Source organism: Coregonus clupeaformis, chromosome 40, assembly GCF_020615455.1.
Source record: "Coregonus clupeaformis isolate EN_2021a chromosome 40, ASM2061545v1, whole genome shotgun sequence".
NCBI lineage: Eukaryota > Metazoa > Chordata > Actinopteri > Salmoniformes > Salmonidae > Coregonus > Coregonus clupeaformis.
In genome coordinates this window covers 9,396,761-9,419,941 of record NC_059231.1, presented here as the reverse complement: position 1 = coordinate 9,419,941, position 23,181 = coordinate 9,396,761, and the positions used below count along the sequence as shown (strand labels likewise).

Genomic DNA, 23,181 nt, shown 5'->3' with positions numbered 1-23,181 from the left:
GGTACAGTGTAGACAATAGGCTTAGGGACTGTCCACTAAATTACCTGTTGGGGAAGGTTAAAAAAAAAAAAAAACATCTGGAAGATTAGGAAACATGAGATGCAGGGGGTGGGGTGTACGGACCCCAGAGCTGCGTTGCTCACTGTGGGCTGGTGAACTGTCTAGGGGACTGTGTAGAGCCGAGCATTTATTCCATATGGCCCATGTGGTTCCATATAACGCAGCTTTAATGACATTATTAAATACGTTACAAATCTAACAAATCAACATAATGGTTGTGTTTCCAGAGGCTGCCTGTCACATGGACAGATGTAAGGAGAAGAGAAGTGTGTGTGTGAGAGAGAGAGAGAGAGAGAGAGAGAGAGAGAGAGAGAGAGAGAGAGAGAGAGAGAGAGAGAGAGAGAGAGGAGGGAGAGAGAGAGAAGCCTGGTTAACAATAGATCAACTAACAGCCAGTAAAAAGCTGTATTAGTCCAAAGAACAGTCACTCACTTTGGCACTCTGTTTCTTCTCCCTCCAAACGACACACCTCTTTACATTTTGTTACAAAATAAGATTTGTAAAAACTGCATAAATTGCTCTGTCTCCGTTCTGATGGCTTTCTCAGATGGCTTTCTTGAGAAAAACGGAACAAAGCTTAGCGAGGAAGGAGAGAGGTAGAGGAAGATCAGGGAAGAGGTGAGGAGGAGGAAAGGAGGAGGGGAGTGAGGGAAGGAGTGGGGGGAGTGAGGGAAGGAGTGGGGGGAGTGAGGGAAGGAGTAGGGGGGAGTGAGGGATGGAATAGGGGGGAGTGAGGGAAGGAGTGGGGGGGGAGTGAGGGATGGAATAGGGGGGAGTGAGGGAAGGAGTGGGGGGAGTGAGGGATGGAATAGGGGGAGTGAGGGAAGGAGTAGGGGGAGTGAGGGAAGGAGTGGGGGAGTGAGGGAAGGAGTGGGGGGGAGTGAGGGAAGGAGTGGGGGGAGTGAAGGACGAGGAGGGGGAGTGAAGGAGGAGGATGGGGGGAAGTGAGGGAGGGAGGAGGGGGTGAGGGAAGGAGTGGGGGGGGAGTGAGGGAAGGAGCGGGGGGGAGTGAGGGAAGGAGGAGGGGGGAGTGAGGGAAGAGGAGGGGGGAGTGAAGGACGAGGAGGGGGGAGTGAAGGATGAGGAGGGAGTGAGGGAAGGAGGAGGGGGGAGTGAGGGAAGAGGAGGGGGGAGTGAGGGAAGGAGTAGGGGGGAGTGAGGGAAGAGGAGGGGGGAGTGAGGGAAGGAGTAGGGGGGGAGTGAAGGAGGAGGAGGGGGAGTGAGTGAGGAGGAGGGGGGGGAGTGAGGGAAGGCGGGGGGAGTGAGGGAAGAGTAGGGGGGAGTGAGGGATGGGGGAGGGGGAGAGTGAGTAATGATGGACTGTCGTTTCTCTTTGCTTATTTGAGCTGTTATTGCCATAATATGGACTTGGTCTTTTACCAAATAGGGCTATCTTCTGTATACCACCCCTACCTTGTCACAACACAACTGATTGGCTCAAACGCATTAAAGAAGGAAATATATTCTACAAATTAACATTTAAGAAGGCACACCTGTTAATTGAAATGAATTCCAGGTGACTACCTCATGAAGCTGGTTGAGAGAATGCCAAGAGTGTGCAAAGCTGTCATCAAGGCAAAGGGTGGCTATTTGAAGAATCTCAAATCTCAAATATATTTTGATTTGTTTAACACTTTTTTTGGTTACTACATGACTCCATATGTGTTATTTCATAGTTTTGACGTCTTCACTATTATTCTACAATATAAAAAATTGTAAAAAATTAAGAAAAACCCTTGAATGAGTAGGTATGTCCAAACCTTTGACTGGTACTGTATAAATATACCTAGATGTGTATTTAACTCTCCTCCACTAACAGCTCTGTTAGCACTGCAGCCTCACAGTCCCACAGTCCGCTCTGTGTGTGTGTGCAGGTGTGTGTGTGCAGGTGTGTGTGTGTGTGTGTGTGTGTGTGTGTGTGTGTGTGTGTGTATGCAGGTGTGTGTATGCAGGTGTGTGTGTGTGTGCAGGGTGTGTGTGTGTGTGTGTGTGTGTGTGTGTATGCAGGTGTGTGTGTGTGCAGGGGTGTGTGTGTGTGTGCAGGTGTGTGTGTGTGTACAGGGGTGTGTGTGTGTGTGTGCAGGTGTGTGTGTGCAGGGGTGTGTGTGTGTGTGTATAGACCTGCCAGGTAACAGGTAACAGGTAACAGGTAACAGGTAACAGGTAACAGGTAACAGGTAACAGGTGACAGGTGACAGGTGACAGCTCCCACAGTGGGATGTTGAATAGCGAATCAGAGAGAAGAGCCTTTGTCCTACCTGGCAGATAACCTTCCCATAAGTCCCAGAATGTCTATAGATGCCACAATGTTCTTGTCTCCTACCTTATGTTTTTGTCATATCGGTGTGTATGTCCTACTTTGTGGTTATTGCCGTGTGTGTACATGTCTCTGCGTGTGCGTGAATGTGCATGTGTGTCTCTGTCTGTCTGTGTGTGTGTGTGTGTGTGTGTGTGTGTGTGTGTGTGTGTGTGTGTGTGTGTGTGTGTGTGTATGCATGTGTAAAGGATGTCACGATGCTTGCTTAGTGAGTACCACTTCCTCCCGATTTGGCCCATACCTTCCTGACTGATTCGGCTGACACCGAGGCTGAAACCCAGGACCTCTGCCTTACTAGCACATGTTACCGCCGTCCTGAAGCGTCTTACCAGTCGGCGCCACGTGAAAAGCTAGCTATTCGCTGGCGTAAGTGGGGACACTTCAGGCTGAGGAGTAAGTTTTATGCTACACAATGTAGCATCCCGAATGTGCTGCACACGCATGTTTTATGCTGCACACGCGTGTATCATACCTTGTGGTTCTTCCCATATCGGTAGACCATCCAGTCTTCTCCGTTGGTGCTGACCTCCAGCTTGAAGGTAATGACGTAATAGGACTTCTGGGTCTCCTTGGACACCGCTCCCTGGGTGGAGATACCTGTCAACACCTTCAGGACATGGAGATCCACCTGGGGAGAGGGAGGGAAGGAGGAAGAAAAAGAGAGAGAGAGAGAGAGAGAGAGAGAGAGAGAGAGAGAGAGAGAGAGAGAGAAAGAGAGAGAGAGAGAGAGAGAGAGAGAGAGAGAGAGTGAGAGAAAGAGAGAGAAAGAGTGAGAGATAGAGAGAGAGAGAGCGCGAGAGAAAGAGAGAGAGAGATAGTGAGAAAGAGAGATATAGAGAAAACATTTAATAAGCTTATGTGCAAATTCAAATGCCTATTCCAAAATACAACACTATAGAGAACCAGGTCCTCTTCCTCATTACCCAGAGAGAGGAGTTAGAGATAGAGATAGGGGGGAGAGATCACCATTGAGAGAGATGAGTGAGAGAAGAGAGAGATGGAGAAAGAACATCATCAAGATCATCTCTCTCTCTCTCTCTCTCTCTCTCTCTCTCTCTCTCTCTCTCTCTCTCTCTCTCTCTCTCTCTCTCTCTCTCTCTCTCTAACCCTCTCTCTCTCTCTCTCTCTCTCTCTCTCTCTCTCTCTCTCTCTCTCTAACCCTCTCTCTCTCTAACCCTCTCTCTCTCTCTCCCCCCTACTGCAGCGATCGATAGTAATAACCCTGGTGCTCATTATAATTTCCCTTCACACAGTACCGATAATCACCCTCCTATTCCATCTCCATTCTGCTCTGCTACGTGGCTGGACTAGGAATACTACCAGGGTATATACCGCAGGAGCAGCCGGGAGACACACACACACACACACAGATACACACAGACGCAGTCACGCACATATACACACACACACACCAGGAGTTTAATCAGCAACTCTCTCAGCCTCCCAGGTTCAGTCTTCTGGGACCAGCTCTCAGCTCTGCTCTCTAAATCCCTGGCTACGTCCCAAATGGCACCATATTCCCTATATAGTGCACTGCAGAGTCCTGGTCAAAACTAGCGCACTATAAAAAGAATAGGGTGCCATTATTGGTTTATTATTGGTTCATTATTGGTTCATTATTGGTTCATTATTGGTTCATTATTGGTTCATTATTGGTTCATTATTGGTTTATTATTGGTTCATTATTGGTTCATTATTGGTTCATTATTGGTTCATTATTGGTTCATTATTGGTTTATTATTGGTTCATTATTGGTTCATTATTGGTTTATTATTGGTTCATTATTGGTTTATTATTGGTTCATTATTGGTTCATTATTGGTTCAATATTGGTTCATTATTGGTTTATTATTGGTTCATTATTGGTTCATTATTGGTTCATTATTGGTTTATTATTGGTTCATTATTGGTTCATTATTGGTTCATTATTGGTTTATTTCAATCCCCATGAGCGTTTGCCATAGCAGCAGCTATTCCACACTGATACTGTACACAGATAGACAAGGACAGTCACAGAAATTAAAAATTCAATGATATACAAACAATACAACTAAAGAATAATGTTTGTATAGATTGTGTGTGTGTTAGAGATAGAGTGTGTATGTGTGAGTTAGCGTGTGTTAGAGTGTGTCAGAGTGTGTGTGTGTCATTTTACAGTCCCTATTGTGCAATGAGATGTTGTTTTTAAAGGTAATTTTGCTGTTTGCTTGAGTAATTGGAGATGGAAAGGAGTTCCATGCAATCATGGCTCTGTATAATACTGTGTGTTTACATTTTACATCTTAGTCATTTAGCGGACGCTCTTATCCAGAGCGACTTACAGATAGTGCATACATTTTCATACTGGCCCCCTGTGGGAATCGAACCCACAACCCTGGCATTGCAAGTGCCATGCTCTACCAACTGAGCTACACGGTTGCCGTGAATTCATTCTGGACTGTGAAGAGACCCCTGGTGGCATGTCTTGTGGGGTATCTATGGGTGTCTGAGCTGAACGTTATCTGATTATGAAGACAATCTGGAATTTCCATCACAGTAACATTTCTCATAAAAACTAGGAGAAGCAGTTCATCTCTCGTCAACCCTCAACCAGGAAAGACTGGCATGCATGTTGTTGGGAGGTATCCTCCAGCTTGAAGGTGATGACATAATAGGACTTCAGGGTCTCCTTGGACACCGCTCCCTGGATAGGTGTCCTCTTCACTACTGAGTAGGTAACCTCTTTTTGAAGGGAGGTCCTCGACAGCTGCGCTGGACTGGGGAGGCCAACGAAGCCTTTCGTGCAGTCAAGGAACACGGTTTACGAACGCACCGGTTCTGGGCTCACCCTGACCCGTCTCTGCCCTTCATCGTGGAGGTGGACGCCTCCGAGGTTGGAGTTGGGGCTGTTCTCTCCAAACGCACTGGATCGCCGACTAAACTACATCCATGCGCCTTCTACTCACAAAAGCTGACTCCCCGCGGAGTGGAATTACGACGTGGGGAATCGTGAGTTGTTGGCCGTCAAGAAGGCGCTGAAGGCATGGCGGCACTGGCTGGAGGGTGCTCAATACCAATTCATTGTCTGGACAGACCACCGGAACCTAGAGTACATTCGAGCAGCGAAGAGGCTGAACCCGCGTCAGGCCAGGTGGGCCCTATTCCCGGGCCGGGATCGGAAGGAGGAGGGGACACCCATTATTCCCCTGTCCCGCATTGTGGCTCCTGTCGTGTGGAATGTGGACGCGGACATCCGTCGAGCCCTGCGACAGGAGCCCTCACCTGCCCATTGTCCCGAGGGGCGTATCTACATGCCCTCTGATGTGGGGGACCATCTCCTCGCCTCTCCTGCCTCCTCTCTACACTTGTGACAAGGTTTAGGTATTAGAGAAGGTTTTGAACCAAATACAATGCTTTTAGTTTTAGATGTATTTAAGACCAGTTTATTACTAATCATTATTAGATCTTTTACACAAAAATATGATGGTTCACTGTTCAATGTTGTCATTTCACTTCTCAGATGACTTAAATAAAATAGTACTTGCTTCGTAAACAACAGATGGAGACTAACATTGAAATGCTTCCCAACCATGCAGAGAAATAATAGAAGAGTGTAGGTGTCCTCTTCACTACTGGGTAGGTGTCCTCTTCACTACTGAGTAGGTAACCTCTTCACTACTGAGTAGGTAACCTCTTCACTACTGAGTAGGTAACCTCTTCACTACTGAGTAGGTAACCTCTTCACTACTGAGTAGGTAACCTCTTCACTACTGAGTAGGTAACCTCTTCACTACTGAGTAGGTAACCTCTTCACTACTGAGTAGGTAACCTCTTCACTACTGAGTAGGTAACCTCTTCACTACTGAGTAGGTAACCTCTTCTCTACTGAGTAGGTAACCTCAGCACTACTGAGTAGGTAACCTCTTCACTACTGAGTAGGTAACCTCTTCACTACTGAGTAGGTAACCTCTTCACCACTGAGTAGGTAACCTCTTCACGACTGAGTAGGTGTCCTCTTCACTACTGAGTAGGTAACCTCTTCACTACTGAGTAGGTGTCCTCTTCACTACTGAGTAGGTGTCCTCTTCACTACTGAGTAGGTAACCTCTTCACTACTGAGTAGGTAACCTCTTCACTACTGAGTAGGTGTCCTCTTCACTACTGAGTAGGTAACCTCTTCACTACTGAGTAGGTAACCTCTTCACTGCTGAGTAGGTGTCCTCTTCACTACTGAGTAGGTGTCCTCTTCACTACTGAGTAGGTAACCTCTTCACTACTGAGTAGGTGTCCTCTTCACTACTGAGTAGGTAACCTCTTCACTACTGAGTAGGTGTGCACTCTTCACTACTGAGTAGGTAACCTCTTCACTACTGAGTAGGTAACCTCTTCACTACTGAGTAGGTGTCCTCTTCACTACTGAGTAGGTAACCTCTTCACTACTGAGTAGGTAACCTCTTCTCTACTGAGTAGGTAACCTCTTCACTACTGAGTAGGTAACCTCTTCACTACTGAGTAGGTAACCTCTTCACTACTGAGTAGGTAACCTCTTCACTACTGAGTAGGTAACCTCTTCACGACTGAGTAGGTAACCTCTTCACTACTGAGTAGGTAACCTCTTCACTACTGAGTAGGTGTCCTCTTCACTACTGAGTAGGTAACCTCTTCACTACTGAGTAGGTGTCCTCTTCACTACTGAGTAGGTGTCCTCTTCACTACTGAGTAGGTAACCTCTTCACTACTGAGTAGGTGTCCTCTTCACTACTGAGTAGGTGTCCTCTTCACTACTGAGTAGGTGTCCTCTTCACTACTGAGTAGGTAACCTCTTCACTACTGAGTAGGTAGCCTCTTTTCTATAAGCGTCCGGATTAGTGTCCCGCTCCTTGAAAGTGGCAGCTCTAGCCTTTAGCTCGTTGCGGATGTTGCCTGTAATCCATGGCTTCTGGTTGGGATATGTACGTATGGTCACCTTGGGGACGACATCGTCGATGCACTTATTAATGAAGCAGGTGACTGATGTGGTAAACTCCTTAATGTTATCGGATGAATCGCAGAATATATTCCAGTCTGTGCTATCAAAACAGTCCTGTAGCTTAGCATCCGCTTCATCAGACCACTTCTGTATTGAGCGCTGGTACTTCTTGTTTGAGTTTTTGCTTGTAAGTAGGAATCAGGAGGATAGAGTTATGGTCAGATTTGCCAAAAGGAGGGTGAGGGAGAACCTTGCATGCATTTTTGTGTGTGGAGTAAAGGTGATCTAGAATTTGTGTGACAAGCTGGTAAAAATGAGGTAAAACTGATTTCAGTTTCCCTGCATTAAAATCACCGGCCACGAGAAGCACCGCCGTGGTAAATAGACGGCTACGAAAAATATAGATGAAAACTGTCTTGGTAAATAGTATGGTTTGCGGCTTATCATGAGGTATTCTAAACTTGAGACTTCCTTAACATTAGAGATTGCGCACCAGCTGTTAACAAAGAGACAAACCCCTCCACCCCTCAGCGTACCCGAGGCTGCCGACCGGTCTTGACGATGCATGGAAAAGCCAGCTAGATGTATATTATCCATGTCCTTGTTGCCACGACACCGTGAAACAGAGAATATAACCCTTCTTCTTGGTAGGATAGTCTCGAACGAAGCTCTTCCAGTTTGTTCTCTAGTGACTACGTTCGACCTACAGAACGGAGGGTAGAAGCGGTGTATTTGCACGCCAATGTAGTCTAGTCAGGATGTCGGCTCGTCTGCCTCTTTTGCACCATAGCGGTCCCAGAAACTGAGGTTAACCGCGTCGCAGGATCCAAATTAAACAGGTAGGCTAGTAAGCAATCGTTTTTTTAAGGAAAATCTTTTTCAGAAACTTTCAAAACAACAAACTGTGCTCTCTTTCGTTCTACATTCAGCATGCGTCACACTCTGATGACGCATTTGGGACGCAGCCCCTGAATCTCTGCTCGCTAGCCCGGTGACGTCATACAAGACATAAGGGGTGAAAACTGCAGCATCTGTTATCTGTCAGAGAGACAGGTGCTCCCGTTCCCCCTCCACCCCTCATCTCTCTGAGGTTGCCTGTTATCTGTCAGAGAGACAGTTTCCCCTCCACCCCTCCTCTCTCTGAGGTTGTGTCCCAAATTGCACCCTATTCCCTAAATAGTGCACTACTTTTGACCAGGGCACATAGGGACTATATAGGTCAATAAGGTGCAATTTGCAAGGCAGTCTGTGCCTCTGCGTAGAGGCCAGCAGGGAGACAGGCAGGTAGACACTAAATCAATGACTAGAGGACTGCTGCTAACTGTTGATTACCCAGGAAACACCCTCATCAATCAGGTGGCAGTTACTGTCAGTGGAGAGGAGAGAAGAGGAGGGGAGGGGAGAGGAGAGGAGAGGAGAGGAGAGGAGAGGAGAGGAGAGGAGAGGAGAGGAGAGGAGAGGAGAGGAGAGGAGAGGAGAGGAGAGGAGAGGAGAGGAGAGGAGAGGAGAGGAGAGGAGAGGAGAGTGGAGGCGCCTCACTCGCATGATCAGCTGGCGGAACAGAACAGAGAGAGAATAGGTGCGTTCCAAATGGCACCCTATTCCCTATATAGTGTACTATATGTATATGGGCCCTGGTCGAAATGAGGGCATTACATAGGGGATAGGGTGCCATTTGAGACACAACCAGAGAATCAGAATCACTGTTTCTCTGTCTGCCTGCATGTCTGTCTGCCTGTCCGTCTGTCCGTCTGTCTGTCTGCATGTCTGTCCGTCTGTCTGCATACTGTCCATCCATCTGTCTGTCTGCATGTCTGTCTGCAACAGTAAGAGAATGACTGAGTCAGCAGTGGCTGTTTCAGGCTTCCTCCCCAGTAGACCAGAAGAGGACACCCTATGTAGAAAGAGGATGCATTCCTCTCTCTCTCTCTCTCTCTCTCTCTCTCTCTCTCTCTCTCTCTCTCTCTCTCTCTCTCTCTCTCTCTCTCTCTCTCTCAATTCAATTCAATTTAAGGGCTTTATTGGCATGGGAAACGTATGTTAACATTGCCAAAGGAAGTGAAGTAGATAGTAAACAGAAGTGAAATAAACTATGAATATTAACAGTAAACATTACACTCAGAAGTTCCAAAAGAATAAAGACATTTCAAATGTCATATTATGTCTATATACAGTGTTGTAACAATGTGCAAATAGTTAAAGTACAAATGGGAAAATAAATAAATAAATCTCTCTCTCTCTCTCTCTCTCTCTCTCTCTTGCTCCCTCCCTCCCTCCCTCCCTCCCTCCCTCCCTAAATCTCTTACACTGACATTTCCATGGATGCACACCACGCGTGGCTCTTGAGCCAACACACACAACACTGCAGAAACACACATGCCCAGGAGCACGTGTCACACAGTCATGAGAGTCATTTTAAGAGGCCTGTTGGTAGCTCTAAGGTTACATCCCAAATGGCCCTATTCACATAGGGCCCTTGTCAAAAGTAGCACACTATGCAGGGAATAGGGTGCCATTTGGGACCGGACCGAAGATGTATGCTGGAGAGGCATGCTGGCATTTATGACAGCTGTTTGTCAAGATGGGCTGTCTGAGGCAGGGATGAAGGCAGGCAGCTAGTGGCAGGCAGGGAGACAGCTAGTGGCAGGCAGGGAGACAGCTAGTGGCAGGCAGGGAGACAGCTAGTGGCAGGCAGGGAGACAGCTAGTGGCAGGCAGGGAGACAGGCAGCTAGTGGCAGGCAGACAGGCAGCTAGTGGCAGGGAGACAGCTAGTGGCAGGCAGACAGGCAGCTAGTGGCAGGGAGACAGCTAGTGGCAGGCAGACAGCTAGTGGCAGACAGGGAGACAGCTAGTGGCAGGCAGGCAGCTAGTGGCAGACAGGCAGACAGCTAGTGGCAGGCAGGGAGACAGCTAGTGGCAGGCAGGCAGCTAGTGGCAGACAGGCAGCTAGTGGCAGGCAGGCAGACAGCTAGTGGCAGGCAGGGAGACAGCTAGTGGCAGGCAGGGAGAAGGCTAGTGGCAGGCAGGGATACAGCTAGTGGCAGGCAGGGAGACAGCTAGTGGCAGGCAGACAGCTAGTGGCAGGCAGGGAGACAGCTAGTGGCAGACAGGGAGACAGCTAGTGGCAGGCAGGGAGACAGCTAGTGGCAGGCAGGGAGACAGCTAGTGGCAGGCAGGGAGACAGCTAGTGGCAGGCAGACAGCTAGTGGCAGGCAGGGAGACAGCTAGTGGCAGACAGGAAGACAGGCAGCTAGTGGCAGGCAGGCAGACAGCTAGTGGCAGGCAGGGAGACAGCTAGTGGCAGGCAGGAAGACAGGCAGCTAGTGGCAGGCAGACAGGCAGCTAGTGGCAGGCAGACAGCTAGTGGCAGGCAGACAGCTAGTGGCAGGCAGGGAGACAGCTAGTGGCAGGCAGGGAGACAGCTAGTGGCAGACAGGGAGACAGCTAGTGGCAGGCAGACAGCTAGTGGCAGGCAGGGAGACAGCTAGTGGCAGGCAGGGAGACAGCTAGTGGCAGACAGGGAGACAGCTAGTGGCAGGCAGGGAGACAGCTAGTGGCAGGCAGGGAGACAGCTAGTGGCAGGCAGGGAGACAGCTAGTGGCAGGCAGGGAGACAGCTAGTGGCAGGCAGGCAGCTAGTGGCAGGCAGGGAGACAGCTAGTGGCAGGCAGGGAGACAGGCAGCTAGTGGCAGGCAGGGAGACAGCTAGTGGCAGGCAGGGAGACAGGCAGCTAGTGGCAGGCAGACAGCTAGTGGCAGACAGACAGAGAGCCAGACAGGCAGGAGGTCAGCAGACAGGGGCCAGGGGCCAGGGGAGCATGCAGGCCCCTCTGCTAGGTGTTAATATTGGGCAACAGCTGGGACCTCTGCAGGAACACAGGGACTGCAGCACACTGCCACAGGGACTGTCACAGACCGCCACAGGGACTGCAGCACACTGCCACAGGGACTGTCACAGACCACTACACAGCGCTACAGAGTGCCACAAACTATACAGACAGATGTAGGTCAAAATAACAGACTACCACAGACTGTCACAAGGCACTGGCCACTATACTGAGAGCGAGAGACTGCCACAGACCGTTACAGACCTCCAAAGACTAACACAGACTGCCACAGACCGTTACAGACCTCCAAAGACTAACACAGACTGCCACAGACCGTTACAGACTGCCACAGACTAACACAGACTGACACTCAGCAATGGCCACTATACCGAGAGAGAGACACTGCCAAAGACCGTCACAGAATGTCACTCGGCACTTGTCACTATACTGAGAGAGAGAGAGATTAGTGTGTTTCCTCAGGCCACTACTCCACTATCACATTTTTATAATACAACACCCATGTGTACGTGTGTGTGTGGAGTGCGCATCTTATCATGTGTCTGTGTGTCTCTTCACAGTCCCGCTGTTCCATAAGGTGTATTTTTATCTGTTTTTTAAATCTAATTCTACTGCTTGCATGAGTTACTTGATGTGGAATAGAGTTCCATGTAGTCATGGCTCTATGTAGTACTGTGCGCCTCCCATTGTCTGTTCTGGACTTGGGGACTGTGAAGAGACCTCTGGTGGCATGTCTTGTGGGGTATGCATGGGTGTCCGAGCTGTGAGGCTTCCATGAAAGAACACCCTCTGTGTTCTTTATCCACATTATAGCAGGGGGTGTAAAGCCATAACACATATGTTTTTCCATCAGCAGGCTATGATCGATAATGTTAAAAGCCATACTGAAGTATAACAAAACAGCTCCCACAATCTTTTTATCCAGAGCGACTTACAGTTAGTGAGTGCATATATTTTTTTTTAAATATTTTTTTTAATCATCTATTTCTCTCAGCCAATCATCAATCATTTGAGTAAGTGCTGTGCTTGTTGAATGCCCCTCCCTTTATTCGTGCTGTTAGTCTGTTGTCAATATGTTTACTGTAAAATGGCATTGTGTATCTGGTCAAACACATTTTTTTCCAAAAATGTAATAAGGGTAGGTAACAGGCTGATTGGGTCGGCTATTTGAGCCAGTAAAGGGAGGCTTTGCTATTCTTGGGTACCGGAATTACATTTGCTTTCCTCCAGGCCTGAGGGGGCGCACTTTCTATTAGGCTTAGATTGAAAATATTGTCCGCTATTATCCTCAGTAATTTTCCATCCAAGTTGTCAGACCCCGGTGGCTTGTCATTGTTGATAGACAACAGTAATTGTTTCACTTCTTCCACACTCACTTTACAGAATTCAAAATCACAATGCTTGTCTTTCATAATTTGATCAGTTATACTTGGATATGTATTGTCAGCGTTTGTTGCTGGCATGTCATGCCTAAGTTTGCTAATCTTGCCAATGAAAAAATCTTTAAAGTACACTACCAGTCAAAAGTTTGGACACACCAACTCATTCAAGGGTTTTTCTTTATTTTTACTATTTTATACATTGTAGAATAATAGTGAAGACATCAAAACTATGAAATAACACATATGGAATCATGTAGTAACCAAAAAAGTGTTAAACAAAAAAGTAAGGGGCAAGTAACAGGATGCTACAGGCTACTACACGGCTACTACAGGATGCTACAGGATGCTACAGGCTGCTACAGGATGCTACAGGCTGCTACAGGATGCTACAGGATGCTACAGGATGCTACAGCATGCTACAGGATGCTACAGGATGCTACAGGATGCTACAGCATGCTACAGGATGCTACAGGATGCTACAGGTTGCTACAGGATGCTACAGGCTGCTACACGGCTGCTACAGGATGCTACAGGATGCTGCATGATGCCACAGGATTCCACAGGATGCTACAGGCTGCTACATGATGCTACAGTTTGCTACAGGTTGCTACAGGTTGCTACAGGCTGCTACAGGATGCTACAGGTTGCTACAGGCTTCTACATGATGCTACAGGATGCTACAGGATTCTACAGGCTTCTACATGATGCTACAAGATGCTACATGATGCTACAGGCTGCTACAGGATGCTACAGGATGCTACAGGATGCTACAGGTTGCTACAGGATACTACAGGCTGCTACACGGCTGCTACAGGATGCTACAGGATGCTGCAGGATGCCACAGGATTCCACAGGATGCTACAGGCTGCTACATGATGCTACAGTTTGCTACAGGTTGCTACAGGTTGCTACAGGCTGCTACAGGATGCTACAGGTTGCTACAGGCTTCTACAGGATGCTACAGGATGCTACAGGCTTCTACGTGATGCTACAGGATGCTACAGGATGCTACAGGCTGCTACAGGCTTCTACATGATGCTACAGGATGCTGCAGGATGCTACAGGCTGCTACAGGCTTCTACATGATGCTACAGGATGCTACAGGATGCTACAGGCTGCTACAGGCTTCTACATGATGCTACAGGATGCTACAGGATGCTACAGGCTTCTACATGATGCTACAGGCTTCTTCATGATGCTACATGATGCTACAGGCTTCTACATGATGCTACAGGATGCTAGAGGCTTCTACATGATGCTACAGGATGCTACAGGATGCTACATGCTGCTACAGGCTTCTACATGATGCTACAGGGCTGCTACAGGGCTGCTACAGGCTACTACAGGCTGCTACAGGCTGCTACAGGCTACTACAGGCTGCTACAGGCTGCTACAGGCTGCTACAGGGCTGCTACAGGGCTGCTACAGGATGCTACAGGCTACTACAGGCTGCTACAGGCTGCTACATGCTGCTACAGGCTGCTACAGGCTGCTACAGGGCTGCTACAGGCTGCTACAGGCTACTACACAGCCACTGGCCACTATCTAGAGAGAGAGAGGAGGCTCAGCTGGGATTGGCACCCTATGCCAATGGCCCTGCTGTCACTGTCTGCTGTCTCTCCTACAGCAACACTGGCAGTGTGCCTCCAGCCTTGGAGCTCTTCCTGGCCTTAAACTAGGCCCTTCCTGTCTTCCTGCTTGGCCAGAGAGAAGGCCACCACGATTTAGAGACCTGTCTGTCACTGTCACTGTGTGTGTGTGTGTGTGTGTGTGTGTGTGTGTGTGTGTGTGTGTGTGTGTGTGTGTGTGTGTGCGTGCGTGCGTGCGTGCGTGCGTGCGTGCGTGCGTGCGTGGGTGGGTGGGTGGGTGGGTGCGTGCGTGCGTGCGTGCGTGCGTGCGTGCGTGCGTGTGTGTGTGTCCGCTGTCCTCAGAGTCCTCTCATGGTTGTGAGAGGCTTGTCGTAACTCAGCCAGACAGCAACATGCCTGGGAGATGGCATACAGACAGCGTACAGGAAACAATGTCTTCTAGCGGCATCTGGTTCCTAACTTGTTATACCACACAGTACCACATAATACCACATAGTACCACATAGTACCACACAGTACCACACAGTACCACATAATACCACACAGTACCACACAGTACCACATAGTACCACATAGTACCACACAGTACAACATAATACCACATAATACCACATAGTACCAAAAAGTACCACATAGTACCATATAGTACCACACAGTACCACATAGTACCACATAGTACCACATAATACCACATAGTACCACATAATACCACATAGTACCACATAGTACCACACAGTACTACATAGTACCACATAATACCACATAGTACCACATAGTACCACACAGTACCACATAGTACCACATAATACCACATAGTACCACATAGTACCACATAATACCACATAGTACCACATAATACCACATAGTACCACATAGTACCACACAGTACTACATAGTAACACATAATACCACATAGTACCACATAGTACCACATAGTACCACATAGTACCACATAATACCACATAGTACCACATAGTACCACATAGTACCACATAATACCACATAGTACCACATAATACCACATAGTACCACACAGTACTACATAGTACCACATAATACCACATAGTACCACATAGTACCACACAGTACCACATAGTACCACATAATACCACATAGTACCACATAGTACCACATAGTACCACATAATACCACATAGTACCACATAGTACCACATAATACCACATAGTACCACATAGTACCACACAGTACCACATAGTACCACATAATACCACATAGTACCACACAGTACCACATAGTACCACATAGTACCACATAGTACCACATAATACCACATAGTACCACATAGTACCACATAATACCACATAGTATAAAGCCATTATTAATGTTGTGTCTGTCTATATTCTGACTCATGGAGACACTTTATTGTCTGGCTGTTTCTAAAACCCTTTAGCAGAAAGACTCGGATTCAAACAGATAAACCTGTGCTCTGCAATTACTTCTAAAGGTGATTCCAGCTTGAGCTCTTGATCTCTGCAGACATTGGTTAAACTACCTTTTAAAAGTCTATCACAGGTCGTTGATCTGCATTGGACTGAATCCCGGCTTTTAGATCACCTACACTCACAGCACTAGAATGAGATTCCATTTCTGTCTGCACCACCATGGCCTTTTAAACATGGAGTCTCACCTGGATGAACTCCTTGCTGCTATCCTCGTTGGGCGTCCATGCGTTGTTGTCGTTGTTAAGGCGGGCCTGCCGTGGCAACCATGTGTTGTCATAGAAGGAAGAGGAGGCGGTTATCTGGTCATCAGAGATCTTCCCTGACTCCAGACCTAACGCGTTACTGCAATGGAAGGCTGGGGGAGGAGAGATGTGGACCAATCAATCAACCAATCAATCAATCAACCAACCAATCAATTAATCAATCAATCAATGAGAGGTGGACAGTCTGATACAGAACTAACACACACTAACTCACTTCCTGTTTATTTGAAAAATGGGGATGTCAGGAAGAAAAAAAACGGGGGGGGGGCACCTTTCTGGGGGTCCGAGATAGAAGAGAAACACTGATATACACGGACACACACACACACACACACACACACACACACACACACACACACACACACACACACACACACACACCAGTACTTACTGTCGCTGACTTCTTTGTGTGTCATGTTGTAGCGAGCGGAGAAGCCATCTTTGGCCACAGCCATGTCCGTGTGGAAGGACAGAGAGAGGATTCCTGTAGACGACGTCATCTCAGGAGGGATCTTAGTCCCACAGTAACGTCCAATCAGAGGTCCCACTGCAAACACAAACAGGATACCACCATTAGAAACATGACATTATGTGACGTAACGTAATGTAACATTACATAGCATAGCATTACATAGCATTACATAACATAACGTAACGTAGCATAATATAAAGTAATGTAATGCAACATGACATAACATGACGTAGCATAACATAGCATTTCACGCTCACCAGCATCAGAAGCCCTAATGTCAGCACCCATATAATGAATAACAGGGTTACTGATCCTGAGTTATGAACAGAACACCCCAGTTAGCTAGCTCGGGCAGAACAACACTAGAAGATAGACGTTAGGCCTGTACTAAGAGATATCCTGTCTTATTGATGAGAGAAGTGACCGCTGGCTAGGGCTTTCTCAGCAGGCTGGGCTGGCTAGGGCTTTCTCATTTTTACATTTTACATTTTAGTCATTTAGCAGACGCTCTTAACCAGAGCGACTTACAGGAGCAATTAGGGTCAAGTGCCTTGCTCAAGGGCACATTAACGTCATTTAGCAGACGCTCTTAGCCAGAGCGACTCACAAATTGGTACGTTCACCCTATAGCCAGTGGGATAACCACTTTACAATTTGGGGGGGGTTAGAAGGATTACTTTATCCTATCCCAGGTATTCCTTAAAGAGGTGGGGTTTCAAATGTCTCCGGAAGGTGGTGAGTGACTCCGCTGTCCTGGCGTCGTGAGGGAGCTTGTTCCACCATTGGGGTGCCAGAGCAGCGAACAGTTTTGACTGGGCTGAGGGGGAGCTATGCTTCCGCAGAGGAAGGGGAGCCAGCAGGCCAGAGGTGGATGAACGCAATGCCCTCGTTTGGGTGTAGGGACTGATCTGGCTAGGGCTGGCTAGGGCTTTCTCAGCAGGCTGGGCTGGCTAGGGCTTTCTCAGCAGGCTGGGCTGGCTGGGGCTTTCTCAGCAGGCAGGGCTGGCTTTCTCAGCAGGCTGGGCTGGCTAGGGCTTTCTCAGCAGGCTGGACTGGCTAGGGCTGGCTAGGGCTTTCTCAGCAGGCTGGGCTGGCTGGGGCTTTCTCAGCAGGCAGGGCTGGCTTTCTCAGCAGGCAGGGCTGGCTATAGAGAGGTCCCACTGGGGAACAATGGATGTATCAGCTCCATCTCTTCATTTCTCTATCCCTGAATCTAATACCACATGAAAAGTGATTTGGGTTTAATGAGGGGTGAGGTGCTCTTTCTCTCTCTCCGTTCCTCGTCTTCACTCCTCCATCTCTGGATTAGACATGTTTTCTTTCCCTCCGTTCCCTTGATCCTAAAATTCATCCTCCTTTCTTCTAATTCACTTTCTTCCACATCTTAATTCCTGGACTTTGTGTGTCAACAGCTGAGTGATTTAGGATTCTGTTGTGGTAGGGGGTTGGGAGGGGGTAGGGGGTAGGGGGCGGAGGGGGTAGGGGTAGGGGGTTGGGAGGGTGTAGGGGGTAGGGGGCTGTAGGGGTAGGGGTAGGGGGTTGGGAGGGGGTAGGGGTAGGGGGGCCGGAGGGCGTAAGGGGGCGGGAGGCGGGGTGCAGCCGGGCGGTAGAAGGGCTATGAGCCGGGGTTTCTGGGACTGATACATTCATCTTGCAGCTCTCTCTCTCTCTCTCTCTCTCTCTCTCTTTCTTTCACTCCCAGGCACAGAGGAGAAGAAATACCCACAATCAATCTGAAATATAGATGTGTTCATTTTTTGGGGAGTGGGTGGATAGATGAAATAGGCCTCTTGAGTAAATAAGATAAATAAGCATTTGTTGATAGGGCTGAACTGAACATTACCATATCAAGACACACAGAGGGACATTACCATTTCAATACTTATTTCTCTCAAATGTTGTGCACAAACTTGTTTACATCCCTGTGAGCATTTCTCCTTTGCCAAGATAATCCATCCACCTGACAGGTGTGGCATATCAAGAAGCTGATTAAACAGCATGATCATTACACAGGTGCACCTTGTGCTGGGGACAATAAAAGGCCAACCGACGAATTTCTGCACAAACTGTCAGAAACCGTCTCAGGGAAGCTCATCTGCGTGCTCGTCGTCCTCACCAGGGTCTTGACCTGACTGCAGTTCGGCGTCGTAACCGACTTCAGTGGGCAAATGCTCACCATCGATGGCCACTGGCACGCTGGAGAAGTGCGCTCCTCATGGATGAATCCCAGTTTCAACCATACTGGGCAGATGGCGTCGTGTGGGAGAGCGGTTTTATTTTTATTTAACCTTTATTTAACTTTGCTGATGGTTTGCTGATGTCAACATTGTGAACAAAGTGCCCCATGGTGGCGGTGGGGTTAGGGTATGGGCAGGCATAAGCTATGGACAACGAACATAATTGCATTTTATTGATGGCAAATTGTGTGTGTGTGTGTGTGTGTGTGTATTGTATTTTGTGTGTCCAGAAGACTCACCCTGTGGCAGACCATCCCAGACCTCCAACCAGTCATACTTGCAGTCTCCCTCTCCCCCAGGCAGGGGGTCGTTCTCCAGGTCAAAGGTCAGGAAGGTCAGGGTCACGTCCATGGCCGGGGGCACGATGATGATAAAGGAACACTCCAGGTTATGAGGGTATTTATCAGGGAACCCCGGAGACTCAATGATCCCATTCTGACTGGTGAAGTTACGGGAGCAGTCTGAACCTGAATCACAAAAATAACACAGAAGATTAAATCACTGGTAGAAAGATGGATCAATCAGTCAGTCAGTCAGTCAATCAGTCAAAAAATCAGTCAGTCAATCAGTCAATCAATCAATCAAATGTAATTTTTAAAGAGCATTCACTTTTAGATTGTAGTGACCAAACTGCTTATAGCTAAATTTTCATCAGTGGTTACTCAGTGTTAGATGATAGAAATCATGCACATCTTGGGAAAATTGAAATAGTTGTCTGCAACTCTCCTTTTGTATAATCTGTTTCCTGCATCTCTCTTTTTTGTAGGCTCTGTTTCCTGCATCTCTCTTTTTTGTAGGCTCTAATTCCCCCGAACAGTTATAAACAGTTGATCACAAAAAAAGTCAATAGAAATCATTAGAGACATTCATCAGAAACATTGATGCCAATACTGATGTCAGTCTGCCTTTTCCATGTTGTCTAATGAATAAGTCTATTGTGACTGCAGCCTCACCCCTGTCTGTGTGTAGTACTGAGGAGACAAGCTGGTGGCCTGAGGGGATTCTCTGGTAGCTCGTCCATTGATCTGATCCTGCTCTGTCTCTTTTCTCTGTGACATGGATGTTAGGACCAAAGGCCTTGTTGTCTAGTTGTCTATCCTAATGACCAGAGCACAGGGTTAAAGGGACCCATAGGACCAACCACTGCTGGGTATCTCTGAGAGAACTAAATAGACTGGCAACACACTGGGTATCTCTGAGAGAACTAAACGGACTGGCAACACACTGGGTATCTCTGAGAGAACTAAACAGACTGTTTATCTAAAATCATTTCTGCCATCTAAAAGAGAGACAGAGAGAGAGAGAGAGAGAGAGAGAGAGAGAGAGAGAGAGAGAGAGAGAGAGAGAGAGAGAGAGAGAGGGGGGGAGAGAGAGAGAGAGAGAGAGAGAGAGAGAGAGAGAGAGATAGAGAGAGTGAGAGAGAGAGAGCGAGAGAGAGAGAGAGATAGATGAGAGAGAGAGAGAGAGAGAGAGAGAGAGAGAGAGAGAGAGAGAGAGAGAGAGAGAGAGAGAGAGAGAGACAGAGAGAGAGAGAGAGACAGAGAGAGAGAGAGAGAGAGAGAGAGAGAGAGAGAGAGAGAGGCAGAGAGATGGAGAGAGAGCGAGAGAGAGCCAGGACCACAAATACAAATTCCATCTAGACACCGTTGCCCTAGAGCACACAAAAAACTATACATACCTCGGCCTAAACATCAGCGCCACAGGTAACTTCCACAAAGCTGTGAACGATCTGAGAGACAAGGCAAGAAGGGCCTTCTATGCCATCAAAAGGAACATAAAATTTGACATACCAATTAGGATCTGGCTAAAAATACTTGAATCAGTTATAGAACCCATTGCCCTTTATGGTTCTGAGGTCTGGGGTCCGCTCACCAACCAAGAATTCACAAAATGGGACAAACACCAAATTGAGACTCTGCATGCAGAATTCTGCAAAAACATCCTCCGCGTACATTGTAAAACACCAAATAATGCATGCAGAGCAGAATTAGGCCAATACCCGCTAATTATCAAAATCCAGAAAAGAGCCGTTAAATTCTATAACCACTTAAAAGGAAGCGATTCCCAAACCTTCCATAACAAAGCCATCACCTACAGAGAGATGAACTTGGAGAAGAGTCCCCTAAGTAAGCTTGTCCTGGGGCTCTGTTCACAAACACAAACAGACCCCACACAGCCCCAGGACAACAACAACAACAACAGAACTAGACCCAACCAAATCATGAGAAAACAAAAAGAGAATTACTTGACACATTGGAAAGAACAAACAAAAAAACAGAGCAAACTAGAATGCTATTTGGCCCTAAACAGAGAGTACACAGTGGCAGAATACTTGACCACTGTGACTGACCCAAACTTAAGGAAAGCTTTGACTATGTACAGACTCAGTGAGCATAGCCTTGCTATTGAGAAAGGCCGCCGTAGGCAGACCTGGCTCTCAAGAGAAGACAGGCTATGTGCACACTGCCCACAAAATGAGGTGGAAACTGAGCTGCACTTCCTAACCTCCTGCCAAATGTATGACCATATTAGAGACACATATTTCCCTCAGATTACAGCGATCCACAAAGAATTCGAAAACAAACCCAATTTTGATAAACTCCCTTATCTACTGGGTGAAAAACCACAGTGTGCCATCACAGCTGCAAGATTTGTGACCTGTTGCCACAAGAAAAGGGCAACCAGTGAAGAACAAACACCATTGTAAATACAACCCATATGTATGTTTATTTATTTTCCCATTTGTACTTTAACTATTTGAGAGAGAGAGAGAGACAGAGAGAGAGAGAGAGAGAGAGACAGAGAGAGAGAGAGAGAGAGAGAGAGAGAGAGAGAGAGAGAGAGAGAGAGAGAGAGAGAGAGAGAGAGAGAGAGAGAGAGAGAGAGAGACAGAGACAGAGACAGAGAGAGAGAGAGAGAGAGAGAGAGAGAGAGAGAGAGAGAGAGAGAGAGAGAGAGAGACAGAGACAGAGAGAGCGAGAGAGAGAGAGAGAGACAGAGACAGAGACAGAGAGAGACAGAGAGAGAGAGAGAGAGAGACAGAGACAGAGACAGAGAGAGAGAGAGAGAGAGAGAGAGAGAGACAGAGACAGAGACAGAGAGAGAGTGAGAGAGAGAGAGACAGAGAGAGAGAGAGAGAGAGAGAGAGAGAGAGAGAGAGAGAGAGAGAGACAGAGACAGAGAGAGACAGAGAGAGAGAGAGAGAGAGAGAGAGAGAGAGAGAGAGAGAGAGAGAGACAGAGAGAGAGAGAGAGAGAGAGAGAGAGAGAGAGAGAGAGAGAGAGAGAGAGAGAGAGAGAGAGACAGAGAGAGAGAGAGAGACAGAGACAGAGAGAGAGAGAGAGAGAGAGATCCTGTGGCCGAACTAAACGTAACAGAGTGGGAGGACGGTTCCTTGGGTTTATTCCTCCCTGTCACCTTAACATGACCCCCCCCCCCCTGCTCTCTCCCTCGTCTCCCCCCAGCCCACCCTGGATCAGTGGATGTGGAGGAATAAAATGAAAGCGGGTTTAGCCCCGTACTGACAGACAACGTGTCACATTGAAGGCCCAGTGCGCTCTCAAATGCACGCACGTGTGGTAGGCTCTGGGGAGTAGCCCATTGGCCTCTCAGCTCTGTGAGTGTGGTAGGCTCTGGGGAGTAGCCCATTGGCCTCTCAGCTCTGTGAGTGTGTGAGACCTCTTGATTAGACAGGCAGGTCTGGGCTTGTCTTGGTGGGGTCAGCTCTGCCTCATCTTGTTGCCCAGACACCCTCCCAGACACCCTCCCAGACACCCTCCCAGAACCCTCCCTGCCCCACCAGCGCTGACTAAGCCTCTTGTAGAAACAGCCCTCGTCTCAGACCATGTTTCGTGCGTTCTTGTTTTCAGACCGCTGCCGAGGAATGAGGAACGGAACACCTTACAAGCTCTGCTCATAAATGTTTGTGTGTGTCTCTCTGTGCTTTATGAGTGGGTGCGAGAGGAGAGGGGTCATGTAATGTCAAAGCTCCAGCTTCTTCCTCCTCGTTCGGTTCTGTGAGAGAGTGTAGCTACACCCAGCCAGGGTGCACGTGGTGTGTGTGTGTGTGTGTGTGTGTGTGTGTGTGTGTGTGTGTGTGTGTGTGTGTGTGTGTGTGTGTGTGTGTGTGTGTGTGTGTGTGTGTGTGTGTGTGTGTGTGTGTGTGTGTGTGTGTGTGTGTGGACCCTGGGTCACAGCTGGTGAGGTAGTATATTAATAGAGTTAAGAGCTGCAGATTACTCTCTGTTTGTTCTTTGATCCACTGATATTTCTGCCCTTCCTCCCCTGTCAATACCGTATACTATGTAGGTCTGCTGTCAATACTGTATACTATGTAGGTCTGCTGTCAATACTGTAAACTATGTAGGTCTACTGTCAATAACGTATACTATGTAGGTCTACTGTCAATACTGTATACTATGTAGGTCTACTGTCAATACTGTATACTATGTAGGTCTACTGTCAATACTGTATACTATGTAGGTCTACTGTCAATACTGTAAACTATGTAGGTCTACTGTCAATACTGTATACTATGTAGGTCTACTGTCAATACTGTATACTATGTAGGTCTACTGTCAATACTGTATACGATGTAGGTCTACTG

General features: G+C 47.7%; 1 protein-coding gene across 3 annotated transcripts in view; it reads right to left on the bottom strand.

Annotated features, from left to right (window-relative positions):
* nrp2b (neuropilin 2b) overlaps positions 1-23,181 on the bottom strand; it is a 216,114-nt gene that overhangs the window by 120,216 nt on the left and 72,717 nt on the right. For all 3 annotated transcript variants that reach the window (XM_045212068.1, XM_041868869.2, XM_041868870.2), the window contains exons 4-7: positions 18,815-19,042; positions 16,258-16,413; positions 15,789-15,958; positions 2,850-3,005 (exon numbers count right to left, since the gene is read on the bottom strand). In XM_045212068.1, the coding sequence (XP_045068003.1) occupies positions 2,850-3,005; positions 15,789-15,958; positions 16,258-16,413; positions 18,815-19,042 (710 nt within the window). The remainder of the gene's footprint in view (positions 1-2,849; positions 3,006-15,788; positions 15,959-16,257; positions 16,414-18,814; positions 19,043-23,181) is intronic.